The sequence below is a fragment of the Ornithorhynchus anatinus genome, chromosome 5 (assembly GCF_004115215.2).
Source record: "Ornithorhynchus anatinus isolate Pmale09 chromosome 5, mOrnAna1.pri.v4, whole genome shotgun sequence".
NCBI lineage: Eukaryota > Metazoa > Chordata > Mammalia > Monotremata > Ornithorhynchidae > Ornithorhynchus > Ornithorhynchus anatinus.
The window spans coordinates 23,947,661-23,975,427 of record NC_041732.1 but is presented as its reverse complement, the minus strand read 5'-3'; the positions used below and the strand labels follow the sequence as shown (position 1 = coordinate 23,975,427).

Genomic DNA, 27,767 nt, shown 5'->3' with positions numbered 1-27,767 from the left:
GCCTCTTTCGCCTGCTCATCTTCATGAGAGGGAAGGTTGGCATTATTTAGGTTGTGCTGTGCATGGCAATTTCAGATAGCTTTGCAAGTATCCTTGAACCAGGCTTCCAAAACTTCTTCTCTGATCTGCATCCAGAACAAGGTTAGGGTGTGATTCTCTATTGAGCACAAGTGCCCCAAGGCTTGCAAGTTGAAACAGTATGGCTTTGTGGAAATAGCACTGGCCTGGGAGTTAGAGGACCTGGGTTCTAATCCTCACTTTTCCACTTGCCTGCTGTGAGACCTCTGGCCTCAGTAAAATAAGAAATACTTGTTCTCTCTCCGTACTTAGTGCATCCTGTTTGCGTCTGGGACTGTGTCCAACTCGAGTGCTTAGTACAGTGCATGACATATAGAAAGCCTTTAATAAATACCGTAATTATTACGATTAAATCTGGTGCAAGGAGAGAAGGCTTCTGTGAATGAGGAATTTTAGCTTCTCCCCTATTTACCCAACCCATGTTTCATATAAATGAAGCAGCATGACCTAGAGGGCAGAGAACAGGACTGGGAGTCAGAGGTCATGGTCTCTAGTCCCAGTTCTGCCACTTGTCTGCTGTGTGACCTTGGGCAACTTACTTCATTTCTCTGTGCCTCAGTTACCTCATCTGTGAAATGGGGATTGAGACTATAAGTCCCATGGGGGACAAGGACTGTGTCCAACTCTATTTGCTTGTATTTAGCCTGGAGCTTAGTACAATGCCTGGCACATAGTAAGCACTTAAATACCACAATTATTATTATTATTAGCTCCTGAGCATCCATGAACTAGCTTCTGTGGAGGTCCTCCAGAAACTCAACTATGTGCACAGGAGCATAGCACAAGCACCGGAACAGACATCTGTCAGCCGATCAAGGTCTCAAGCTGCCATCAGGAGCTACGATGAGGCAAAAATAATAATAATGATAATAATAATGGTGTTTGTGAAGCTCTTACTATGTGCCAAGCACTGTACTAAGTGCTGGGATAGATACAAAAATAATCAAGTTCCACAGGGGCTCACAGTCTCAGTAGGAGGGAGAACAAATGAAGTGACTTGCCCAAGGTCACATTGCAGGCAAGTGAAGGAACCAAAATTAGACCTTGGATTCTCTGACTCCCAGCCCCAAGATCATTCTACCAGGCCATGCTGCATCCTGAGTTTCCTCAACAGAGTTGTTAAGCGTAGTGGAAAAGGACTTATGGTAAAGTCTCGAGGAGGCACATAGAAAGGGAAGGAGGTATGAGAGCTTGCAGGGCTTGGAATATTTTTTTAGAAATTTTTTTTGGACTAAATTTCATTCAGGCAGTAAAAGATGAGTGCATTTTGGTAGGCGGAAACCCTCGAGGGTGCACAGCTGTGATGAGCTATAGTGGGCACCTGTCCCATATTATGAAAGTGTGCAAGCAATTCTCTCTCAGAAATCCTGTAGAGAACTCAGTAACTCAACAGAGAAGCAGCATGGCCAAGTGAAAATAACATGGGCTTGGGAGTGAGAAGGACCTGGGTTTGAACCTCTGCTCCACCACTTATCTGCTGTGTGACCTGGGGCAAGTCACTTAGCTTCTCTGAACCTCAGTTACCTCATCTGTAAAATGGCAATTGACTGTAAGCCCCATGTGGGACATGGACTGTATGCTACCTGTCTTATATCTACCCCAGTGTTTTGAACAGTGCCAGGCACATAGTAAGCACTTTACAAATACCATTAAAAAGAAAAAAAAACCCTCATACTCATGACTACCAGCTTATTGTCAGCATCACCATCTAGGAACCAGTACTTTATTTTAATGCCTGCCTTCCCAGGTAGACTGAAAGTTCTTTGTGTGTAGGATTGTTTCTACCAACTCTGTTATATTGTACTTTCCCAAGTGCTTAGTAAAGTGGTCTACACACAATAAGCTCTCAGTAAGTACCATTGATTGACTGGGAGTGGGAATAGACTCATGAAACACTTTGATCCAAGTTCTGCTCCTGCCCTCATGGCAGTGTGGATTTTTTGCCCCCTTTTGCCCACTAATTTGTCCTCTTGGGACAAAAATAGTTGAGATATACAGGGAAGGCTAGCTTCAGATCAAAGAGGTGGCAGCAGGTCATGGCTGGCCATTCATTCTCAGTCTTCTTCATGGGCTTCTTCTCCCTCTCCCATCTTCTAATTTTAGGGAGTCCTTCAAGGTTCAGTTTTGGGTCTCCTGCTATTCTCCATCTACACTCACTCTCTTGGAGAACTCATTCACTCTCACAGCTTCAACTATCACCTCTATGAAAATGACACCCAAATCTACATCTCCCCGTTCTCTCTCCCTCCCTCCTTCCAGACTTGCATCTCCTCTTGCCTTCAGGATATCTCTAATTGGATGGCCTCCTGCCATCTCAAACTCAACATGTCCAAGACAGAACTCCTTATCTTCCCTCCTAAATCCTGTCCTTTCCCAAACTTTACCATCACTGTAGACAGTACAACTATCCTTCTCGTCTCACAAGATCATAACCTCAGTGTCATCCTTGACTCCACACTTTCATTCAACCCACATATCCAATCCATCACCAAATCCTGTCAGTCCCACCTTCACAGCGTCACCAAGATCCACTTTTTCCTCTCCATCCAAACTGCTACCACATTAATACAATCACTCATCCTATTCCCTCCTGGATTACTGCATCAGCCTCCTTTCTGACCTCCCAATCTCCTGCCTCTCCCCACTTTAGTCCATTCTTCATTGCCTGGATTAGCTTTCTAAAGAAGAATTCAGGGCATGTCACCCCCTTCCTCAAAAATCTTCAGTGGTTGTCTATCGTCCTCCGTATCGAACAAAAACTCCACTTTTAGCTTGAAAGCTCACCATAAACTTGCCCCCTCCTACCTCACCTCCTTTCTCTTCGTCCTCTCCTTCTATATTTCCAGCCCGCACATGCTGCTCCTCTGGTGCTAACCTTCTCACTGTGCCTCGGTCTTGCCTGTCTCACCACCGACCCCTGGCCCACGTCCTACCTCTGGCCTGGAACTCCCTTCCTCCTCAAATCCACCAAACAATTACTCTTTCCTCCTTCAAAGCCCTACTGAAGGCACACCTCCTTCAAAAGGCCTTGCTAAACTATGCCCCACTTTTTCTCAGCTCCTCCTCCCTTCCACATCACCATGACTTGCTCCCTTCATTCTCCCTCCGCTCCCCATCCCACAGTACTTATGTATATATGTACACCTCTAAAATTCTATTTATTTATATTGATGCCTGTTTACTTGTATTGATATCTGTCTCCATTCCGCCAGACTGTGAGCCTGTTGTGGGCCAGGATTGTCTCTCTTTATTGCTGTAATGTACTTTCCAAGCACTTAGTACAGTGCTCTGCATATGATAAGTGCTCAATAAATATGATTAAATGAATGAATGATTGAATAAAAATTGGAATGTTTCCATCTGTGGGATCAGAGACCAGGGTGGGTAATGCCATGATCTTGGAATAAGACCGAGGGTTGGAAGGAACCCAGAGAAATACTCTAGAATGTAAGCTCTTTGTGGGCAGGGATTGTGTCTAACATCCCAATCGCATCGTATTGTCCCAAGCACTTAGTACAGTGCTCAGCACACAGTAAGTGCTAAAATAAGTACCACTGATAGATTGATTGGAACTTTAAAATAGCATCCACATCCTATCCATGATCCCCAAGATCATTCTGTGATCTTCACATTCACATCAGGCTGTGTGTGAACATAGGGCATCATACAGAAGGGTATCATACAGACTGTCCCATGTGCAATCAGAATGTTGTAATAATGATGGCATTTGTTAAGTGTTTACTATGTGCTAGGCACTGGGCAGAATAGGAGAGGATGGGGAAATGTCTGAAGTCAGCCCTGGTTACAAGTACTATTGTTAAATGTGAGTCTTTTTTGCACTTCCCTGGATTCAAGGTCTTTGTGGAACAGAAATCTCATTTTGTGTAAGTGAGGCAAGTTGCTCTGCCTTCATATTACATGTTTGGCAGTAAGGTATCTCTTTCTCCCTCTCTCCTTTTTCTGTCTCCCTCTCCCACTGGGAAGAGTGTGGGTCTGGGAGGACCTGGGTTCTAATCCCAGGTCTGCTAATTGCCTGCTGTGTGTCCTTGGGCAAGTTATTTAACTTCTCTGTTCCTCAATTTCCTCATCTGAAAAATGGGGATCAATTCTTGCTCTTCTTCCTACTTAGGCTGTGATCCCCATGAGGAACAGGGCCTGTGTCTGTCCTGATTACCATGTATCAACCCCCACCCCGCACGCTCCGCTCCTCTGCCGCCCACCTCCTAACCGTCCCTCGGTCTCGCCTATCCCGCTGTCGACCCCTGGGCCACGTCCTCCCGCGGTCCTGGAACGCCCTCCTTCCTCACCTCCGCCAAACTAATTCTCTTCCCCTCTTCAAAACCCTACTTAAAACTCACCTCCTCCAAGAGGTCTTCCCAGACTGAGCTCCTCTTCTCCCTCTACTCCCTCTACCGCCCCCCTTCACCTCTCTGCAGCTTAACCCTCTTTTCCCCCCATTTCCCTCTGCTCCTCCCCCTCTCCCTTCCCATCCCCTCAGCACTGTACTCGTCTGTTCAACTGTATATATTTTCATTACCCTATTTATTTTGTTAATGAAATGTACATCGCCTTGATTCTATTTAGTTGCCATTGTTTTTACCAGATGTTCTTCCCATTGACTCTATTTATTGCCATTGTTCTTGTCTGTCTGTCTCCCCCGATTAGACTGTAAGCCCGTCAAACGGCAGGGACTGTCTCTATCTGTTGCTGACTTGTTCATTCCAAGCGCTTAGTACAGTGCTCTGCACATAGTAAGCGCTCAATAAATACTATTGAATGAATGAATGGAGTGCTGGGCCCATGGTAAGTGCTTAACAAACATCACAGTTCTTCTTATTCTCCCTCTTCCCCTCTCCCTTTGCCCCTACACTTCTGCACTCTCTCCTTCTTTCCCTATCCTCCTCTCCATATCCTTCCTCTTGTGGTGAGCCCACAACTAGCTGAGCTCCTCTTCTCCCTCTACTCCCTCTGCCATCCCCCCTTTACCTCTCCGCAGCTAAACCCTCATTTTCCCCTTTTCCCTCTGCTCCTCCACCTCTCCCTTCCCATCCCCACAGCACTGTACTCGTCCGCTGAACTGTATATATTTTCGTTACCCTATTTATTTTGTTAATGAATTGTACATCGCTTTGATTCTATTTAGTTGCCATTGTTTTTATGAGATGTTCTTCCCCTTGACTCTGTTTATTGCCATTGTTCTTGTCTGTCCGTCTCCCCCGATTAGACTGTAAGCCCGTCAAACGGCAGGGACTGTCTCTATCTGTTGCCGACTTGTTCATCCCAAGCGCTTAGTACAGTGCTCTGCACATAGTAAGCGCTCAATAAATACTATTGAATGAATGAATGAATGCCTTACTAGTGACTGTGATCCTGCAAACAACAACAAGGAAGAGATTCGTGAAGGCACCAATGGGCGTGGCTTAGTGGAAAGTGCCCAGGCTTAGGAGTCAGAGGTTTTGGGTTCTAATCCTGCCTCTGCCACTTATCAGTTGTGTGGCTTTGGGCAAGTCACTTCACTTCTCTGTGCCTCAATTAATCCATCTATAAAATGGGGATGAAGACTTGAGCCCCATGTGGGACAACCTGATTACCTTGTATTTACCCCAGCGCTTAGAACAGTGTTTGGCACATAGTAAGTGCTTAAAAAATACCATCATCATCACGGGGTCTACTCAAGGACAGGCAATCGTTGGCCTGTGAGAGTGGAGCACAAAGGGAGGAGTGGCCTTCTCTCCCTGTTCTATCCAGTAAAGGGCCTGTACTAATCAGTGATTGCAGGTAGAACCACAGCTGCATTGCCTAAGGCAGATGAAAGGGTGTTGTTTTGAATTACCAGGAAGCACGCAGAGAGAAGACCAGTATTGAAGGAGAAGCAACAGAAAGTAGCAGCACTTGGAAGCAGAGAAGAATGGACAGAATGGGCTCCTTTGACCAGCAGACTGGTATTGGAACATTGGTGAAGTAAGTGTGTGTTTGTGTCACTTGCTTGTTGGTAAAACTAAGTAAAAAGGTTTCCACAGTAACCTAGATGGTTGGTGGTGTGGTTTGACTCTAGTATGTGTCACTGAAGGTTCCCCCCAGGTTGAGGAAGGTCCTGGTTGGTATGGGCTGGGGGCTTGTGCCAGCTCTACACTTCACCCCTTTCTTTCTCCTTCCCATGCTGTCCCACTTTTTTTCTCCCTTCCTCTTCCTCCCTCTCCCTAATTTCCTCTCTCTTTATATCCCTCTTCTTTTTTTTTTATTTCACAAGGACCTTAGAATCTACCATATGGTAAAATGAAGTTTCTCTTCATGTGGTGTTCTTTTTAAAATACAGCATCCCATTCCTGTGGCAAGAGAGCAACTAGAGTTATTTTGATGGTTCCTACCAGAGAGCAAACCTGCTCCTGAAATTTAGGAGTGGGGACTGGTGTATCTTATAGGCTAGGACTGTAAGTTCCTTTCATTCATATTTATTGAGCACTTATTGTGTGCAGAGCACTGTACTAAGCACTTGGGAGAATGCCATACAATAATAAACAGACACATTCCCTGCCACAGTGAACTTACAGTCAAAAGGGGGGAGACAGATATTAATATAAATAAATTACAGATATTTGCATAAGTGCTGTAGGGCTGGGAGGGGGGAAGAACAAAGGGAGCAAGTCAGCGTGACCCTGAAGGAAGTGGGAGAAGAGGAAAGGGAGGGCTTAGGGAAGGCTTCTTGGAGGAGATTTGCTTTGAAGATAGGGAGACTATCTATTGGGAAGGGGGGGCATTCCAGGCCAGAGGAAGAAGGTGAAGGAGGGATTGGCATTGAGCTAGATGAGATCAAGGAAGAGGGAGAAGGTTAACATTAGAGGAGTGAAGTGTGTGGGCTGAGTTGTGGAAGGGGAGTAGCAAATTGAGGTAGGAGGGGGCAAGGTGATTGAGTGCTTTGAAGCCAATGATGAGGAAGTTGGGTTTTTTCGGTTTTTGTTTTTTTGATACAGAAGTGGACGGGCCACCACTTCTTGTGGTTCTTTGAAGGGTGGGAAAACATGGCCTGAATGTTTTTGTAGAAAAATTATCCTGGAAGTAGAGTGAAGTATGGATTGGAGTGGGGAGAGGCAGGAGACTAGCAGGTCAGCAAGAAGGCTAATGCAGTAATCCAGATGGGATAGTATTGTATAAAATGTGGTAGCAGATTGGATGGAGAGGAAAGGGCAGATTTTAGCAGTGTTGTGAAGGTAGGACTGAGAGGATTTAGTGATGGATTGAATATGTGGGTTGAATGAGAGAGAGGAGTCAAGAATAATGCCAAGGTTATGGGCTTGTGAAAATAGGATGGTGGTGCCATCTACAGTAATGGGGAGGGCAGGGTTTGGGTGGGAAGATAAGGAGGTCTGTTTTGCACATGTTAAGTATGAGGTGATGGGAGGTCATCAAAGTACAGAGATCTTGAAGGCAGGAGGAAATGTGGGACTGTGGAGATGGAGACAGATCAGGGCTGGAGAGAGAGATTTGGGTATCATCCACATAGAGGTTGTCATTCAAGCCATAGGAGAGAATGAGTTCTCCAACGGAGTGGGTGTAGATGAAGAATAAAAGGGGACCCAGAACTGAACCTTGAGGAAGCCCCCACCATTAGGGCGTGGGAGGCAGAAGAAGAGCCCAAGAAGGAGACTGAGAATGAGCAGCCAGAGAGATGAGAATCAGGAGAGGACAGTGTCAGTGAAGTCAAGGTGGGATAATGTTTCCAGGAGTGGTTGGCATCTGAGAGGTCAAGGAGGATTAGGATGGAGTAGAGGCTGCTGGATTTGGCAAGAATAAGATCATTGGTGACCTTTTGAGAGGGTGGTTTCTAAGGAGCAAAAGGGACAGAAGCCAGATTGGATGGGGTCAAGGAGAGAATGGGAGGAGAGGAATTTGAGACCGGGGGTGTAGACAACTCACTCAAGGAGTTTTGAAGAGGAATGGTAGAAGAGAGATGGGGTGATAACTGGAGGGAGCCGTGGGGTCAAGGGAGGGGTTTTTTTATTTAGGCTAAAGAAGACCTGGGAATGTTTAAAAGCAGTGGGGAAGAAGCCATTGGAGAACGAACAGTTGAAGATGGCTAAGGAAGGGGAAAGTGTTTTGATAAAGTGCAAGGGAATGGGGTAGGATGGGCAAGTGGTAAGTGTGGAGTTTTAGAGGCTGCAGGTGATCTCTAGAGATACTGCTGGGAAGGATGGGAGAGTTGAGGAGGACGGTGAGAGGAGAGAGGGACAGAGGAAGTGCAGGGGAGAGTTTTAGTGTGCTCATTCCTGGTAGTGTCAATTTACTTAAAGTAGGAGGCCAGGTCACTGGGGGCAGGAGATGGAAGAGTCTGGGGGAGAGGGGCCTCAGGAGAGAGTTAAATGTCTGGAACAACTGGACATGGGTGTCATTAAGGATGGAGAAATAATTTTGCTGGACAGAGGAGAGGGCAGAGTTAAAGCAAGCAAGCAAGGATAAACTAGAAGTGGATCAAGTCAGCCTGATATTTAGATTTCCACCAGTACTCTGTGGCTCATGCCCAAGAGCGAAAGGGGTGGACTGTTCAGGTGATCCAGGGCTGTGGGATAGTGGTATGAGATTGATGAAGGGATAGGGGAGAGAGTGAACTGAGTTCAGTAGAGTGGGTGGTGTTGAGTGTCAATTTGGTCATGAAGCAAAGGCATTTTGGGTAATGGAGGTTAAGTGGGGCATGATGAACTGAGAAAATTGGATGGGGTCAAGAGATTGGAGGTCTTTGTGGGGGATTAGTACAGACTTTTGGGGAGAAGGTGAGTAAGAGAGGAGGCAAGTGAGGATGTTGTGGTTAGATAGAGGGATTTCAGAGTTGGTGAGGGTAGAGACTGTACAGTGGCTAGAGATGATGAGCTCGAGAGTGTGTCCAAGTTGGTGAGTAGGTGAGGCAGGATGGAGCTGGAGGTCAATGGAACGGAATAGGAATCATAATTTGCAATAGGCTCTCAATCTATACTGTTGATACTGACACTGAGGAGTTGAAGCATCCTAGACACTGCCCAAATTTGGGAATAAAATTCTGGATCTTAAAAGAAAATTATCATAAATCCTGGTCTTGAGGGCCTACTGGCAGTCATACTGGATTAGCCCCTCTGGCATGTAAACTTGGAAGGTGAGGACAATGTCACGTCCACTACTGCCTCCTTCCTGCGGCCATCAACGTCATATCTACCACTAACTCCTGCCCATGGTCTGTACACTAATCTTTCCAGAGGAGTTAGCTAAATAAAAAGCTATCTTGGTCCCTTTTTCAGCTACAGACAAATCAATGATAATAGTCATTTCTACTTGAACTCTCTTCTTCTGTGCTGGAAATACCTGATCAGTGTTTTTTAGGATATAGACTGTAACTCTGTGAGCCAGATAGAATAGGGTATTTGCTAGGAGTGTGCCTGAAAGAGCTATTGAGAGGTTTGTGGCAGAATAGGCAGGATGTGCTTGTCCTCTTGGGAAGAAAGAGATTTGATAAATACAAGTGCTATTGCTGAAAGAGAATCACACTCCTATGTATTCGGTCTGTAGAGAATAGGCACCTCATTTTAATACAGGAGGAACATTTTGCTGAGAACGTTGTAGTGAGTTTGGGGTAGATGATATGGGTTGTCAGAAGCTGGGAAAAAGCCCAATTGTTCAAACTTGGTTTTTGTCTGTGAGCTTAACTTTTTCCCTCCATAACTACAGTCATCACATCTAATGTTCGTTCAATTGTATTTATTGAGTGCTTACTGTGTGCAGAACACAGTAGTAAGTGCTTAGGAAAGTATGATACAACAATAAACAGACAATCCCTGCCCACAAAGAGCTTCCAGTCTCCTTATAGCCAAACCCCAACTGCCTTCTCTTAAATGGACACAGCTGCTTCACAGATGAGGAAGGCTGGGCAGAAGGGAAGATTTCAGAGCCATGTTCTTAGGGCTTGGTTTGATCTCTTTAGGCAAATTTCCATTTGGCTAATTCCTTTCTAATTACCTATGTACATTTGTGGTCATATCAACCAGAAAGTCTTTTGATCCTCATGTCTTAATTCATTTTGTTACATTCATAACAAGGATAATATTCTTTGCCCCAGAAGAAGATGCATAGGATAGGTTATACAGGATATAAACAGATAGTATAACATTTTGGAAAGCTTTTAGGATAAACATTGCCTAGTAAATAAGCAACTATTGTTATTCTGCCTTTTTAACAAGCATTCCTACTTTTCTATATTTTTGATTTCTGCAAAGGCAGACTTTCTATTGTCAACAATTGAGGGCTTCAAACAAAAGTGATTAGAGAAATGCAAAGCAGAAGTGAAAGGAAACAGATCTGTTTGCTAAGTAAGAAGGGCACCATCCACCAAAGAAAAGAAGCAGATTAATAGCTGCCTTATAGCAAAAACAAATGAACACAAAATCTAATTTACAAACCTATTAGATTTGCTATGTAAGCTGTTCACAGCTGATCTGATTGTACCTCTGCCTCCAGAATTCCTGCAAGACAAAGGAAATGCATTATTTATAAACCTGGCTCCTCTTTGTAGAGCATTGTTCAACAGTCAAGAGAAAACCCCATATGAAGAGAGTGCAGAAAGCAGGACTCATTCTCACCTCCCTGTACTACCAGTGTCATCTTAAGAAGCAGTTTCTCACACTCTAGGTTGTAGGCATGAATGAGCCTGACCCATTATCTAACTTCTGTCAGGGAGTCATCATCATCCTCATGATCATCAGTGGTATTTATTGAACACTTATTGTGTACAGAGCACTGCAGTAAGTACTTGGGAGAGTACAATACAACAGAGTTGGTAGACAGTTCCCTGCTCACAATGAGCTCACAGTCTAGAGGGAGAGGCAGACATTAATATAAATAAATAATTTATACTAGATATGTACATAAGCCCCTTTAATTTTTTAATAGTATTTAAGTCATTACTTATGTAGCAGGCACTGAACTAAGTAGTGGGGTAAATACGGGATGATCAAGTTGGATACAGTCCCTATCCCACAGTCTTAATCTCCATTTTACAGATGATAACTGAGGCACAGGGAAGTTTTGTGAGTTGTACAAGGTCATACAGCAAACAAGTGGCAGAGTTGGGATTACAACCCAGGTTCTCTGACTTCCAGGCACATCTCTTTTCACTAGGCCACACTTCCCTTTATCTTCCCAGAGGAAACTTTTGTCAGTGAGCCTCCGCTGCTCAGTGCAAGGCAAACTTTTTTTAGCAACTATTACTGACCTGGAGTTGTCCAATGCCCAAAGTCTAGCATTGGAACTCCCCCTAGAGCCCTGTAGCAAACAGGCATAGTTTTGGATGCTTCTCATAGACCTTTCCTCCCTGGCTCACAAAGTGCTCCTCTACTTAAGTCCAGGACAGCGATAGACCCAATTTTACAAAGCCCACTGAGTCTCAGAGAGCACACATATTTTTCTTCAAAGGTCTGATAGGGGCATACCTGAGAAAAGAACCCGAAAGGACCGACTTCTTGTCCATGTCGATGATGCTTTTTCCAGTAAATAAAACTAGCTGGAAGGCCAAGATAGAAACTTCTTGCCCATTTTTTTAGCAGCTTTAATGGAGGCTAAATTGAGTGAGGTAAGAGGAGAGACTTATACTCCACAATGCCCTGTGGGAGATTTAACTCAAGAAGAAATCCAGAAATGGCTCAAAATAGTGACTACTTCTTCCTGGAAGTATGAAGACCCATCTTGACCTAGAGCTTCCATAACACACTGCAGTCATTAAAAGCTCCACCAACTGAGTGTATAGGAAAACCAAGATCAATCAATTAATGGCGTTTTTCGAGAGCTTACTGTGTGCAGTTACTGTTCCCTGCCTTCAGTGAGTTCACAATCTACAAGATAGAGACCACGTTCTAGAAGCCACATATGTCCACAATAACTCCAGCTAAACGAAGTTGTCAGGCTCTCCCAGAACTAGTGATTGTATGATATGAGTAAGCCCTTGTGTTTGAGCAACTCTTAGAGGTTAACAAACAAGATACCTCTCCTTAATGGCCTCTCTTCCCCTCTTTAAAAAGGTTTATAACACTTTAGTTTTCCCAGTGCTTGTCAACCCACTGGCATATTCTTCTTTTGAAAACCAAACAGCATGTAAACAACTCCTCAGGTCATGCCTTCTTTTATCCCTGGTCCAGGGTCTTCTAGGCCAGTGGCCTCTAGCAATCTGTGGGCAGCCCTTGATATGGAAAATGCAATATGGGGAAGGTTATTGCTCACATTTCCAAGACAATGTGACCCATACAAACCTACTGAATTTCAAAAGACACAGCCACCACTCACCACTCCAGAAACCCTGAAGTGTCTTTTAAAATGGTTTGGGTGCTTTTCTTGAAGGAGGCAGCAATGTGATTTCTCCAGAGTGATGATAGAAACTAGAAATTGACTTCACAGAGATATCCAGAATGGACTTTCTTGAAGCCATACACTTGGCCCGGCATCTGAGGGCCCCAGCTACAACTGCGGAGAAGCTGTTTGTTCATACCCATTCATTTGTGATTTTCAAAGGCCTACTTACTGTGTAGATGCCTGTCCGGTCACTTAAGAGCATACAATAAGAGAGAAAAATACAGTCCCTGACCTCAAGAAGCTTTCAGTGTAGTGGGGAAGACCAGGTAAGGAATATGTCTACTAATTCTATCATACTCTTCTAAGTGCTTGTATAGTGCTCTGCAAGCAGTAAGCACCTTATAAATATGATTGATTAATTGACTGGTAGGCAGAATGTATATACAAATGATACTAACAGGAGACAAATCATTAATACAATTGGTAACTATAAAGGTAGCCAAAAAAATTGAATAGCTAAACCTTAAGTATATTGATACTCATCCCAGCCCCCTGGCACTTATTTACATATTTTTTTGTTCTGCCCCTTCCCCTATCTATAATTTTATTTTAAAGTCTCCCCAACTAGACTATAAGTTCCTTATGGATGGGAATTGTCTACCCACTTTATTGTACTGTACTCTCCCTTGAGCCTGGTACAGAGCTCTGCATACAAGAAATAGTAAATATCCCTGACTTACATGCTTATTCATTCAGTCATACTGATTGAGCATTTACTATGTGCAGAACACTGTTCTAACCACTTGAGAGAGTGCTGCATTGCAATAATCAGACACATGCTAAGGTGTGTGTGTGTGTGTGTGTGTGTGTGATTTTTGTCCCTAGTTTGAGGACCTGAGCAGAAGGTGTGTGGCCTGAGAAAAGGAAGAAAGATGTGATGGAGTGGGAAGGAGAAAGGACATAATAATGTTGGTATTTGTTAAGCGCTTACTATGTGCAGAGCACTGTTCTAAGTGCTGGGGTAGATACAGGGTAATCAGGTTGTCCCACGTGAGGCTCACAGTTAATCCCCACTTTACAGATGAGGTAACTGAGGCACAGAGAAGTTAAGTGATTTACCCATAGTCACACAGCTGCCAAGTGGCAGAGCCAGGATTCAAACCCATGACCTCTGTCTCCCAAGCCCGGGCTCTTTCCACTGAGCCACGAAATCCCCAGGTTATCTTAATGCCCAGGAGGAAATTTTGCCTGGACTTCAAAAGTCATCAGCAATGTGGAAAGTAAACTAATCCAGATGAACCCTGTTTTTTTCAGATTAGCTTTTCTGTTCAACTGGCAACCTGGAAGTGTCTTAGTGTTGTGAGCTTTCCTGTGAGGTCGTATTTGCTACCTGATTCTGAGCACAGTGTTACTTAAGCAAGTTGGTTGAACATCCCTATGTGCTCTGGGGATCAAACTGAGTTATAGCAAGTCCCTACAGGAAGACTTTATGGTTTATTCAGTCTACCTGATCACTAAGGTGAGATAGTCTGGAGCCTGAACCCCTGAATTGCTAAGGCAGGGGCCATTATAGTTTCTAGGCACTGTATGTCCTAAGGCAAATCTTCCAGCCAAGGTTCTTCAGTCTGTGAAATAGGAGATAAATACCATTGCCCAAGGCCACTGAGGCCCTTGGTTAACCCACTGAATTTGCTAGCACTATTTCTGATGCTTGAGCCAGATTATAAACTCCTTGAGGGCACAGATCACGCCTACTATGAGTAACAGCATGGCTTATTGGATAGAGTATGGGCCTGGGAGTCAGAAGAACCCCGATTCTAATCCCAATTCCACCACAGTTCTGTTGTGTGACCTTGGACAAGTCACTTAACTTCTCTGTGCCTGTTACTTCTTCTGTAAAATTGGGTTAAAAGTGTGAGCCCCATGTGGGACAGGGACTGTGTCCACCTTATTTGTATTTAGAACTTAAAAGTGCTTGGCACATAGTAAGCACTTAAGTATCATTATTATTATTATTCTTATCATTATTATTACTAACTCTGCTGTATCCTCCCAAAACTTTGTACAGTGCTCCACACAAAGTAAGGGCTTACTAAATATTACTGATAGATCGGAGAGACACGGATGTTGACCTCAAGGCTGTCCCACAGGAGAGAATGGGCTTTTGAAGATCAGTAAATCTTTGCAGTCCTCAGCTGATGGGAGGTTGCTGTAGGACTGAAATTTCTACCAAAGGCTTTGCTAGAAAGCAGGAACTGGGGTCCAGTGAAGTGTGCATCAGCTGCTGCACTTTCACCTAAAACCAGGATTTTTTTTAATATTATGGTATTTAAGTGTGTACTATGGGCCAGGTACTGTTCTTAGTGAATTTGGACACAGTCCATGTCTCACATGGAGGCTCACAGTCTTAACCCCCATTTTACAGATGAGGTAACTAAAGCACTGGGAAGGTCATACAGCAGACAAGTGTCTATCAGAATTAGAACCCAGATCGTTCTGGCTCCCAGGCCCATGGTCTATCCTCTAGGCCATGCTGCTTTCATGTGAGCAATATTGCTATTTTGGTTTGGTTTCAGCAGTCATGAGAGGAACAAGGGGAGGAAGTTATGGGGCAAGAGATAGGATTTCTTCCTATACCAGCTCATTTAAATTGTCTAGTTAGCATGTTATCCAATGAGGGAGGAGTGGGAAACGAGAAATTTGTTCAATTTTTGATTTCGCCATTTGCCAACCCTTCAAACTGGAGCCTCCAAGGCTTCTGCTACCCAAGCAAGTTGAATTTTATTGCTCTTCATTCGACCCATCTCCCCTTTACTGGGTTTGAATCAGTTATGCAATACAACCAGACAGAGAAGAGAGAGCCCTGCTTCTTCAGTACACTCTGCAACTCTCTAGTCTCAGTGGCAGCAGAACCAACAGTGGGTGACTGGGTGACACCATTGTCTTTAGTGACCAGTTCATTATCCCCAGGAGCCGTGTGAAATAATTTCACTATGTTGGTCCCCAGACTGAGAGTTTGTAGATCAACTCTGCTGTACTGTACTCTCTCCCAAGTGCTTGGTACAATGCTCTGCACGCCGTAAGCACTAAACAAATACTGCTGACTGACTAACTGATCAGTCAGCTCGGGACAACAGCTCAGGACTGGGAACCAGGAGATCTGAGTTCTAATCCTTGCTCACCACGTGCCTGCTGGATTACCCTCACTTCGCCTCTCTATCCCGTAGCTTTTTCATCTGTAAAACGGGTATTAAATAAACATCTGTTCTCCACTCCCCATTTAGACAATGAGCCACATGTGGGTTAGAGACTGTCTGATTTGACTGTATTTTACCTAGTCCAATGCTTAGCACAGCACTTGGAACATAAAAAGCACTTAATAAATATCAGAATTATTTTTACTTTCATTACTCCAGTGGCCCTCTCATAGTCTCTAAAGAGCTTAATTAGGGCTCATCTCCCCTGCTTATTCCCTTTTGGAGTTTACTATTTGTTTTAATATTGAGCAATAATATCACTAGAGGTTATTAGCCTTCCAGGACCCACTATCTGAAAACATTCCCTGATATTCAGTTACATTTTCCGCTAGTTCAGTCCCTTATCCTAGTTGAGCCAGTCCCGGGATCCTGAAGATAATCTTCGCCACCTTCTAGGAAATGGGGCCTAATGTCGAATACATTCTGACTCTCGGCCAAGGGCTCCTTGGAGCAGAGGCTGCTGGGAACCATCACGGTTTCCTCCCAGTGAGGCTGTCTCTGCTATCCACAGAGAAGTGCTTGCTCTCTCTGGGGCCAGAGGAAGAGCAGGGTCTGAATCAGGTACTGGATGAAAACCCAGGGGATCAGGTTCAATAAAGAATTAGACTTTAGAACTGCCAAACAGGGGCAGCAGGTTCTCACGGTTGCCCAGGGACATACTGCCTTCTTAAAGCAGCTTCTCAGTGGCAGCAGGGTCCTGCTGACAAGACATTTATTTGATGAGAAGCTGTATCTAAGGTCACTGGTGGGGCATCTGAGGACAGAATGCTTTTTTGCACCATGTGTAGAGAAAAAAGGATAAGCCCCCTGATGATGGGAATCAGGTTTACTAAATCTATTGGAGTCTCTCCTAAGGGTTTAGTGCAGTGCTTTGCACATACAGTAGGTAGACTGTGAACTCAGTGTGGGCAAGGGAATGTGTCTGTTTACTGTTCCATTGTAGTCATCCAAGCCTTTAGTATAGTGATCTGCACACAGTAAGAACTCAGTAAATACGATTGCCTGACAGCTCAATATATACTACTTATTGACTAAAATGAAATCCAGGATAGAAGGCCACTTTAGGGCTTCTGTCTCCAAGACTTAAACATTGGATTGACTTCAAATGGGGCCACCGGCTCTGGATGACTAGGAAGGGTGACTGCACGTTTCTTCATCTTGATTGGTCAAACTTCCCTCTCAGCTACATTTCGACTTCTCCCAGTCCAATGGGGTGGACTGTGGTTTTTTTTTTTGGTGGTGGCTTCAGGCATCACAATCACCCAGGAACCGGATAGTCTTCTACCTCTTGAGGCCTTGACTGAGGCTCTCATCCAACTGGACAAACAACACAGCATAGTGGAAAAAGAGCACAGGGCTGAAAGAAAGGGGTCCTGAGTTCTAATCCCAGCTCAGCCACTGGATGAGTGGGTGAGCTTGGGCAAATCACTGGTGTTTTTTGAGTAGCTACTGTGTGCATAGCTGTCTCTGCTGTCTGCAGAGAAGTGCTTGCTCTCTCTGGGGCCAGATGAAGAGCGAGGTCTGAATCAGGTATTGGATGAAAACCTGGGGGATCTGGTTCAATAAACAATGAGGCTTTGGAATTGCCAACCAGAGGCAGCAGATGTGAACAGCTGGATAGAGGTTCTCACAGCTGCCCAGGGACATATTGACTTCTTAAGGCAGCTTCTCAGTGACAGCAGTAAAATAAAATAAATTGTATTTGTTAAGCACTTACTATGTGCAAAGCACTGTTCTAAGCACTGGGGGATACAAGGTGATCAGGTTGTCCCACATGGGGTTCACAGTTTTAATCCCCATTGACAGATGAGGTAACTGAGGCACAGAGAAGTTAAGTGACTTGCCCAAGGTCACACAGCTGACTAGCGGCAGAGCTGAGATTAGAACCTGTGACCTCTGACTCCCAAGTCCACGCTCTTTCCACTGAGCCATGAGGCTCACATGTGTCTCAGTTTCCTCATTTGTAAAATGGGGATGAAATACCTGTTCGCCCTTCCCCTTAGACTGTGAGCCCTATATGGGACATAGACTGTCTGATCTGATTGTATTGTATCTACTCCAACACTTGACACATAATAAACCTTAAACAAATACTATTATTATTATCATTCTTATTATTAATATTATTATTACATATGGGGATTGGGGACAGCTTTATGTGCCATCCTGTGTAAAGGGTTGAAAAGAAGGGAAGATAGTTCTTTCCCTCTAGGCTCTCCCTTGCTGTTGAAGAAACACTGGTTGTGATGAGTGCTGGGACAGTGATTTTTATCTATAAAATTCCTGGAGAGCAAAAAGCTCCCACAGGATTCAAAGCTGCAAAGACAGAGCGAGCAAGCATAGAATTTAGTTACTAAGTAACTTCAGCCAAGAATCAATGATTCCACTCTGTGGATTATCTCAGCCCATTGCTTCCCCTTCCTGCTCCTTTGTGGCCATTTTGCTTTCCACTCAGGCCCCCACAATATCGAGGGCAGGGTCAGGGAGCTAAGAAGTCAAGGCAGTTCAATTCACTTCTTGCCAATAGCTTCGGTCAGAGGTCGCTGGTGGTCGAGTCAGAAACGAATCCCTACAAATAAGTTTGGGGATTAACTGCAGAATCCAATTATCTACTGTTCTTTCCCCCAATCCTCCATGATCAAGATTAATCAAGTTTTATTTGGATTTGGACTAAATGTTATTGAAATAGAGCTACTTGGACACCATCTTTTAAATTGTAGCAAAAATGGAAGGCTTGTCAGCCCCTGCAGGGCTCAAGGCAGAATTTCTAAGGCCGTAGATCTGTGCTGAAATGGAAACAGGGTTTAGTGGAAAAAACACAAACTGGGAATCAAGGGACCTGAGTTCTAATCCAGATTTTGTCACTTGCCTGCTGTGTAACCCTGAACAAGTCACTTAACTTCTCTGTGTCTCAGTCTCCTCATCTCTAAATTGGACATTATGCACCTGCTGTTCCTCCCTCTCAGACTGTGAGCACCTGGCAGGATGGGGCTTCTGCCTGACCTGATTATCTTACAAAGTATGTGGCCCATTGTAAGGGCTTAATAAATGCCATCATTATTTTATTGTTCTACTGGGAGGTATTTCCCAGGGCAGCTGGTCTGTTAATTTATCATAATTGGGGGTATAAAATTCATTCTCTTGAGTCTTTCTCCCTTCTTTCCCTAAAATTCTCTTGCCATCTTTTAACGAGACCCCTTATTGGATGGCTTAAAATCACAAGTTCTCACCATAGAATGTTTTTAACAGCACAGAGCCCAGTATAGAACACTTAAATTAACTCTATTCCGCCCCAGCCACACTGAATGAACTGATATTTTTTCAGCAAAGATATAATTTTCCCCCCTTCCCTCCCAAGACCTGATATAGATACAGATGGAAAAACAGACCCACGCAGATTGAAATTGCTGACACTGGTATTCAAGGCTAAATTGCTCTATACCCGAGTGAGAGTTGCAAGGCCTTTCTTCTCTAGGCTGTAAGTTCCTTGTGGTTAGGGAACATGCCTACCAACTCTATTACATTGTACTCTCCCAAGTACTTAGTACTTTCATTCAGTCATTTGAGTGCTTACTATGTGTAAAGCACTATATTGAACATTTGGGAGAATACAGTGTAACAACAAACAGACACATTCCTCCTTTTCACAGTGAGTTCAGAGTTTAGAAGGGGAGACTGACATTAATATAAATTAAAAAATAAATTACAAATATATAGATAAATACATATGTGCTGTGGGGATAGGAGGGAGGTTGAAGAAAGGAGCGAGTAAGAGTAGCACGGAAGGGAGAGGGAGAAGAGGAGAGGAAGGCTTAGTCAGGGAAGACTTCTTGGAGATGTGCCTTCAATAAGGTTCTGAAGTGGGAGAGAGCAATTATCTGTTTGATATGAGGAGAGAGGGCATTCCAGGCCATAGATAGGAGAGGTCTGGCAAGATAGATGAGGTTGAGGTACAGTGAGAAGGCTAGTAATAGAGGAAAAAAGTGTGTGGGTTGGGTTGTAGTAGGAGAGTAGCAAGGTGATTAAGTGTTTTAAAACCAATGGTGAGGAGTTTCTGTTTGATGCCGAAGTGGATGGGCAATCACTGGAGTTTCTTGAAATGTGAGGAAACATGGTTTAAATGTTTTTGAAGGAAAACGATCAGACAACAGAATGGAGTGTGGACTGGAGTGGGGAGAGACAGGAAGCAGGGAGGTCAGCAAAGAGGCTGATACAATAATCAAGGTGGGATAAAATAAGTGCTTGCATTAATGTGGTAGCAATTTAGACAGAGAGGAAGGGGTGGATTTTGGCGGTTGTGAAGGTAGAACTGAAAGGATGGCTTGAATATGTGAATACTGAATATGCTATTCACACAGTAAGCACTCAATAAATACAATTGATGTTAATCTTCATTATCCTACCCCATGATCATCACAGATAATGTATTCATCATCCACAGGTGCATTGCCTTAGAGTTTACAGAAACAGAACTGAACCTGGATAATTATTATAATGAGTCAGGATACAAAGCATCCCAAGAACCATGAGGTTTTACCTATGGACAATGCTTGGGGCTGTTTCTCCTGAAATTAGAGTCAGGCAGGCTGACCCAAAGACCATCTGTTTTTTGATAGAAAGACAGCTTGGAATAGTGTTCCTGATCTACATTCTTTCTGCTCTCTATTATTGGATTTTCCTTCTAAAAGTGCCCAACTGCCAGCTAACGGAGTTGCTACGTTCTTTTCGAAAGAATAGAGGACTCTGCTCTATGTCTCTGTTTATCCATTGCAGACTTCTGGGTGTGAACCATGAATTTCAACAGTGCTTACAGCACAATCTTCCTGGCCAGCTAGTCTTTCTCCAGCAAAGAAGAAGAAGAAAAAAATACTAACAGATCCTGGGAAGCTAATTACGAGTAACAATCAAAAAGTCAACATATTTTACTTCATTTTATCTCAATTGATCTGGACTTCCAAATCTTCAAGTCTCAAAAGGCCAGCTTAAGTATTATTATACCAGCCAGACAGGCATTGATTTGAGAACCCTTCCTAATGCTACATGACTCGGTTAGGTTGTCAGCTCTCCCCTCCCCCTATGTTAATCTGATTATTATCAGCCTGATCTCTGCAGCCAGAAGCAAACTCTCCAGTTTCCAATTCCATCCCCATCCTTTCAACTTCCCGACTTCCATTTGAATGGTGTTTCAAGATCAGGAAGGCAGTAAGGACCGCGGCTTTCAGATGCTAGCAACATTAATTTAACTCTTGGAAAAGCCATTCTTTTTCATTCATTCATTCAATTGTATTTATTGAGCGCTTAGGGTGTGCAGAGCACAGTACTAAGTGCTTAGGAGAGTACAATACAATGAAGAGCAGACACATTCTCTGCTCACAAGTCTAGATGGGGGAGACAGACATTATAAATTACAGATATGTACATAAGTGCTGTGGTACTGAGAGGGGGGGATGAACAAAGGGAGCAAGTCACGTGACTTGCAGAAGGGAGTGGAGAAGAGGAAAGGGGGGGCTTAGTCAGGTAAGGCCTCTTAGAGGAGATGTGCCTTCAATAAGGCTTTGAAGGTGGGGACAGTAATTGTTGGATTTGAGGAGGGAGGGCATTCTGTGACAGGCAGGATGAGCACGGGGAATCAGTGGTGATATAGACAAGATCTGAAGCATGGTGAGACGTTCAGCATTAGAGAAGCAAAGTGTGAAGGCTGGGTTGTAGTAGGAGAGTACCAAGGTGAGGTAGGAGGGGACAAGTTGAGTGCTTTAAAGCCATTGGTTAGGAGTTTTTGTTTGATGTGGAGGTGGATGGGCAACCATTGGAGTTTCTTGAGTGGGGAAACATGCCCTGAGCTTTTTTGTGGAAAAATGATCTGGGTAGCAGAGTGAAGTATGAACTGCAGAGGGGAAAGACAGGAGGCTGGGAGATCAGCAAGAAGGCTGATGCAGTAATCCAAGTGGAATGGGTTGAGTGATTGTATTAATGTGGTAGCAGTTTGAATGGAGAGGAAAGGGCAGATTTTAACAATGTTGTGAAAGTGGGACCAACTGGATTTAGTGATGGATTGAATACATAATAATAATAATAATAATAATGTTGGTATTTGTTAAGCGCTTACTATGTGCCAAGCACTGTTCTAAGCGCTGGGGTAGACACGGGGAATCAGGTTGTCCCACGTGGGGCTCACAATCTTAATCCCCATTTTACAGATGAGGGAACTGAGGCACAGAGAAGTTAGGTGACTTGCCCACAGTCACACAGCCGACAAGTGGCAGAGCTGGGATTCGAACTCATGAGCCCTGACTCCAAAGCCCGTGCTCTTTCCACTGAGCCACGCTGCTTCTCATACATGGGTTGAAGAGTAAGAGGTAATGCCAAGATCACAGGCTTGTGAGACAGGAAGGATGGTGGTGCTATCTACAGTGATGGAAAAGTCAGGGAGAGGACAGAGTTGGGTGGGAAGATAAGCATTTCTGTTTTGGACATGTTAAATTTGAAGTGATGGGAGGACATCGAAGTAGAGATGTTTTGAAGGCAGGAGGAAATGCGAGCCTGCAGAGTAGAAGAGAGATCAGGGCTGGAGATGTGGATTTGGGTATCATACACATAATTGTGGTATTTGTTGTGTGCTTACTATGTGCCAGGCACTGTACTAAGTGCTGAGGGAGATACAAACAAATGAGGTTGGATACAGTCCCTGTTCCACATTCCTAATCCCTGTTTTACAGATGAGTTACCTGAGGCTCAGAAAAGTGAAGTGACTTGCCCAAGGTCACATGTCAGACAAGGTACAGCCAAATTAGAACCCAGGTCCTTCTGACTCCCAGACCAGTGCTCTATCCACTAGGCCACGTTGCTTCTCTTGGTAGTTAAAGCCAGGTGAGTGAATGAGTTCTTCGAGGAAGTGGGTGTAGATGGAGAACCCAGAAATGAACCTTGAGGGACCCCCTCAAGGACCCCCTCAAATTTTGTGTGGAATGTGAGAGGCAGGAGGTGAATTAAGAATGTATAGTCACCATTGATGCAAATTCAGGGAATAAAGGAGATGAACATTGTGGAGGTGGAAGAGGGTTTTAATATGGACCACTAATTCTCTGAACATTCATTGTCCACTGACCAGTTAATGGAACAGAAGCTAGTTCAGATCACTAAAAGGCACATGTTAGAGATAAGCAGACACAGTCTGCTTCATTTATCAAAACTACAAGGTTGCTTACTGACTGTAGGAAGCAGTGCTCCATGCCAAATATGTGTCTTATCAGTGTCCTTTGAATTTAAAAACTCCACTGATGGGCAAATTCACCTATAATCAATCTATCAATCAAACAATAACTCAGTGGCTCAGTGGAAAGACCATGGGCCTGGGAGTCAGGATCAGGGTAATAAATCTGGTTTCTCAGCCACTTGTGGGCAGGGATCTTCTATGAGACTTTGGGTAAGTCACTTAACTTCCCTGTGCCCCACTTACCTCATCTGTAAAATGGGGATTAAATCCTCCTCCCTGTGACTTAGACTGTGAGCACCATGTGGGACAGGAACTGTCTCCAACCTGAATTTATCATATCTACTCTAGGGTTCTGTGTTCTAATCACAACTCTGCCACTTGTCTGCTCTGTGACCTTGGGCAAGTCAAAGCAGTCTGGCTCAGTGGAAGGAGCACGGGCTTGGGAGTCGGAGGTCGTAGGCTCTAATCCCAGCTCTGTAACTTGTCAGCTGTGTGACTTTGGGCAAGTCACTTAACTTCTCTGTGCCTCAGTTACCTTATCGGTAAAATATGGATTAAGACTGTGAGCCCCAAGTGGGACAGCCTGATTACCTTGCATCTCCCCCAGTGCTTAGAACAGTGCTCGGCACATAGTAAGCACTCATATACCCTTATTATTATTATTACTTCTCTGTCTCTCAGTTTCCTCATCTGTAAAATGGGGATTAAGACTGTAAACCCTATGTGGGTAAAGGGCTGTGTCCAACCTGTCTTGCTTGTATCCACCCCAGCAATTAGTACAGTGCCTGGCCCACAGTAAGTGCTTAACAAATACCAGAATTATTATTATTATTATTATTACAGTGTTTGACATATTGTAAGTGCTTAACAAGTACCATAAAAAGTACTGAGTGCTTAATGTGTGCAGTTGGTACTTGGGAAAGTACACTATAATAGAGCTGGTAGACAAGATTTCTGCCTACAAGGAGCTTACAGTTTATATGGGTAAGCAGACATTACAATAAATTACAAATTGGGAAAGTAGTAGACTACAAGAATATTTACATAAGTGCTGAAGGGACTGGGTGAATATCAAAATGTTTAAGGAGTATATAGCAAGTGCATAGTTGATGCAAAGGAGAGGCACGTGGGGGAAATGAGGGCTAAATTAAGAAAAGCGTCTTGGAGATGTGAATTTTAGAAAGGTTTTGAAGGTGGGAGAGCAGAGGACTGTCAGATATGAAGTGGGAGGGAGTTTCAGACTAGAGAGAAAATGTGGGCAAGGTGAAGATGTCAGGATAGGCAAGGTCGAGGTACAGAGAGTGGTATGGCATTAGAGGAATGGAGCTCCCCTCTAGACTGTAAGCTCATTATGGGCAGGGAATGTATCTATTGTATTTTACTCTCCCAAGCCCTTTGTACAGTGTTCTGCACACAATAAGTGCTCAATAAATACGACTGACTGACTGAAGGTGAGGATTGGGTTCTAAATTAAGGAGGTAAAGTTAAGGGGGAGCGAGCTGATTGAGTACCTTAAAGCCAATGGTGAGGAGTTTTGAGTTTGAGTTTCTAAGAAGGTGTATGAGGCTGAATAGGCGATTTTGTGTACAGAACGGCTATTCCTTGTTATGCCATTAAGTTTACGGTTTGCTGTGCCTGGAACTGTTCTCTCTTTTGCCTCCTGCTTTCTCATTCCTTAAAGAGCTTTTGTTCAGAGAGAGACACACACGCTTCTTGATGACAGTGCACCCTGCTGGCCTAGCCTTAGAAGTTAGCTTCCAATTTGCAACTGGAATGCAGCAGTGTCTGAAGCTTTGTTTTACTCTTTCCTGGAAACATTTCCTTTTCCCTCCTTACTTTTGATTTCCCCCTATTTTAACTCTTCTTGTAGCAGTTGTTCCAGCATCCTGCTGCCACTCGTTCTCCTCACAAGAGTCCAGGATAACTTTCAAATGACTTACTAAGGCTATCCCACTCAACCTGCCAGGCTTTTTTGAGCACTTACTCCTTCAGTCAGTGGCATTTTCAATCAATCAGTGGTATTTATTGAGCACTTACTATGTGCAGAGCACTGTTCTAAGCACTTGGGGGAGTACAAAACAAAAAATCAGCAGACACTTCCCTGCCCATCACGAACTTACAGTCTAGAGGGAGAGACAGACAAATAAGTAATTTATAGCATATAAGATTATCCTGACTCTGCCATTTGTCAGCTGTGTGACTGTGGGCAAGTCACTTAATGATGATGATGTTGGTATTTGTTAAGCGCTTACTATGTGCCGAGCACTGTTCTAAGCGCTGGGGTAGACACAGGGGAATCAGGTTGTCCCACGTGGGGCTCACAGTCTTAACCCTCATTTTACAGATAAGGTAACTGAGGCACAGAGAAGTTAAGTGACTTGCCCACAGTCACTCAGCTGACAAGTGGCCGAGCTGGGATTCGAACCCATGACCTTTGACTCCAAAGCCCGTGCTCTTTCCACTGAGCCACGCTACTTAACTTCTCTGTGCCTCAGTTACCTCATCTGTAAAATGGGGATTAAGACTGTGAGCCTCATGTGGGACAACATGATTACCCTATATACCTCAGCGCTTAGAACAATGCTCTGCACATAGTAAGTGCTTAACAAATTCCAACATTATTATTATTATTATTAATAAAGAAATGTACATAAATGCTGTGTGGTTGAGAGTGCAGTGAATATCAAAACCCGACGGGCTCGACTCCAAAGAACCAAGGCAATGGGTACATTTCTGTGAACACTTCAACAGTCCCTCCTCCATTGCAGTGGAAGTTTAGACCTAACAGCCTGACTGTTCTTATATCTGGATGAAATGCTCAGAAAACATGATTCTTTTCTTTGCCCTTTCTGTTTTCCCTCTGTTTTATTTTTCTGGTCCCTAGACATATTGATTAGCAGACAGGTAACACAGCTAATGAGTTTAATGAGACAGGAGCATCATTTAGAATGCTCCACAGACTGAGCCCTAAATCTTGGGCCCATTAATGCTCCAGAAGTCGTGACTGTTGACAGTATGTGTGCAGCTGAAAGGCAGGGAACCCAGGTAACTATCAATTTACCTATCCACTTAGTTTTTCCCCCAGACACCTTATTCTTTCTCACCTAATTTATTTGGGTGGCAGTGACATTTACCGGGGAAGAAGGTGTTAATTAATCCTGGAATTGATGCTGAGAGCAGCTGACATGCTTTTTCTTGACATTAGAGACGGAAAAACCTATTAACTCACCACGTCTGCCTGTCCTTGTCAGAGAGATGCCTCCTGAATCTGCTTCTTCGTCTGGTGTTTCCTTGAAATGCTTCCTACAGTGGCAGACCCCAACATTCTCCCCTAGATGCCTGCTTCTCCAAAGGAGGGGTTTGTTATTCCCCCTCAGAGTTCACCTCCATTTTCTAAATTTCATTGCTCCTATTTTATCCCCCTTGTGGGGCACTAGACAATTTGTCTCCTTCCTTGTCATTTGAAGTCTCCAGATAATTTTAGATGTTTCCATTCCCTCCTTTCCCCACTTGGCCCATTCTTAAATGCCTATACGACAGAGTTGTGTATGACCAATTCCTTTCATCTTTCCTGGGAAGAAAATCGCCCCAGGATTTGGGTTGCTTTGGTTGGAATGAGGTCCCCAGGATGAGTGTTAAATTCCAGGATGACCTGAGAAGACTTTGGGTCCGGGGGGAGGGGCAAACAGGGACTTGCTCTGTGACACAGGGTTCACTCCACCGCCTCTAGGCCTTGCACCCCCCTAGATTGTATTGACCATTTTTCTCCCTTATCTTATTATTATCCCCCTGCCCCTCTAGACGTTAAACTCCTTGTGGGTGGGAACGTGGCCTAGAAGAAAGAACACCTGGGTTCTAATCCTGACTCTGCCACTTGTCTGCCAAGTGACCCTGGGCAAGTCACCTAACTTGTCTGAGCCTCAGTTACCTCACCTGTAAAATGGGGACTAAATCCAACTCTCTACAACTTAGACTGTGAGTACCATATGGAACAGGGACTGTGTCCAACCTCATTAACTTGCAACTTCACCAGAACTATGAGCAATATTTGGCACATAGTAAGTACTTAACAAGTACCATTTAAAAAATTGTTATATTGTACTCTCCCAAGCGCTTAGTACAGTACTCTACACACAGTAAGCACTCAGTAAATACCTTTGATTTGTTACAGACTCAGATATAATTTGCCATTCTCTTAAGGTCTCTTCTAAATTCTACTCCTTTACAGGTTTCTCCTTGCTACGGACTTTCTGTGCTCCAAATGATTTCTCCTTGGAGATATTTGCCAGCATGTTTCCCGAGTTGAATTGCCTTTATTATCTTCCTAGTTTTTTTTGTATCCTTTTACAAGATTCTTCTCCAACTGGACAGGGGACATTTTTCTGACATACGAATTCAGAGAGATGGTAAAAAGAAGTCAAGACACCCCTAGACCTAACCCAGAGTTTATCTCACCTTCTAGGCATAAATTCTGGGCCACAAAAGGAGGAGTTTGTGTCTGAAAACTCTAAAGGAGGTTCAGGAAAACATGAGAAGCAGCGCAGACTAATGGTTAAAGCACATGCCTCGGAGTCAGAAGGACCTATGTTCTAATCCTGGCTCCACCACTTGTCAGCTGTTTGACTTTTGCCAAATTACTTAAGTTCTCTGTGCCTCGGCTACCTTATTGTAAAATGGGGATTGTTAGCCCCATTTAGGACATGGACTGTGTCCAAAATGATTAGCTTATATCTTCCCCAAGGCTAAGTATAGTTGCTGGCACATAGTTAACACCTGTTAGTCCATCATATTTATAAGCACTTACTATGTGCAGAGCACAGTACTAAGTGCTTGGGAGGGTACAGTATAACAATAAAATAAACTTAAATATCATTTTCAAAAAAGTGTCCTTTTAAGAGTAAAAAAAAAAATGTTGGTAT

The 27,767-nt window shown here is 43.9% G+C and overlaps 1 protein-coding gene across 1 annotated transcript in view; it reads right to left on the bottom strand.

Annotated features, from left to right (window-relative positions):
* The window catches only part of ST8SIA2 (ST8 alpha-N-acetyl-neuraminide alpha-2,8-sialyltransferase 2), a 78,406-nt gene that overhangs the window by 36,453 nt on the left and 14,186 nt on the right, over positions 1 to 27,767 (bottom strand). The window contains exon 2 of the mRNA XM_029064632.1: positions 10,497 to 10,559. Within this exon, the coding sequence (XP_028920465.1) occupies positions 10,497 to 10,559 (63 nt within the window). The remainder of the gene's footprint in view (positions 1 to 10,496; positions 10,560 to 27,767) is intronic.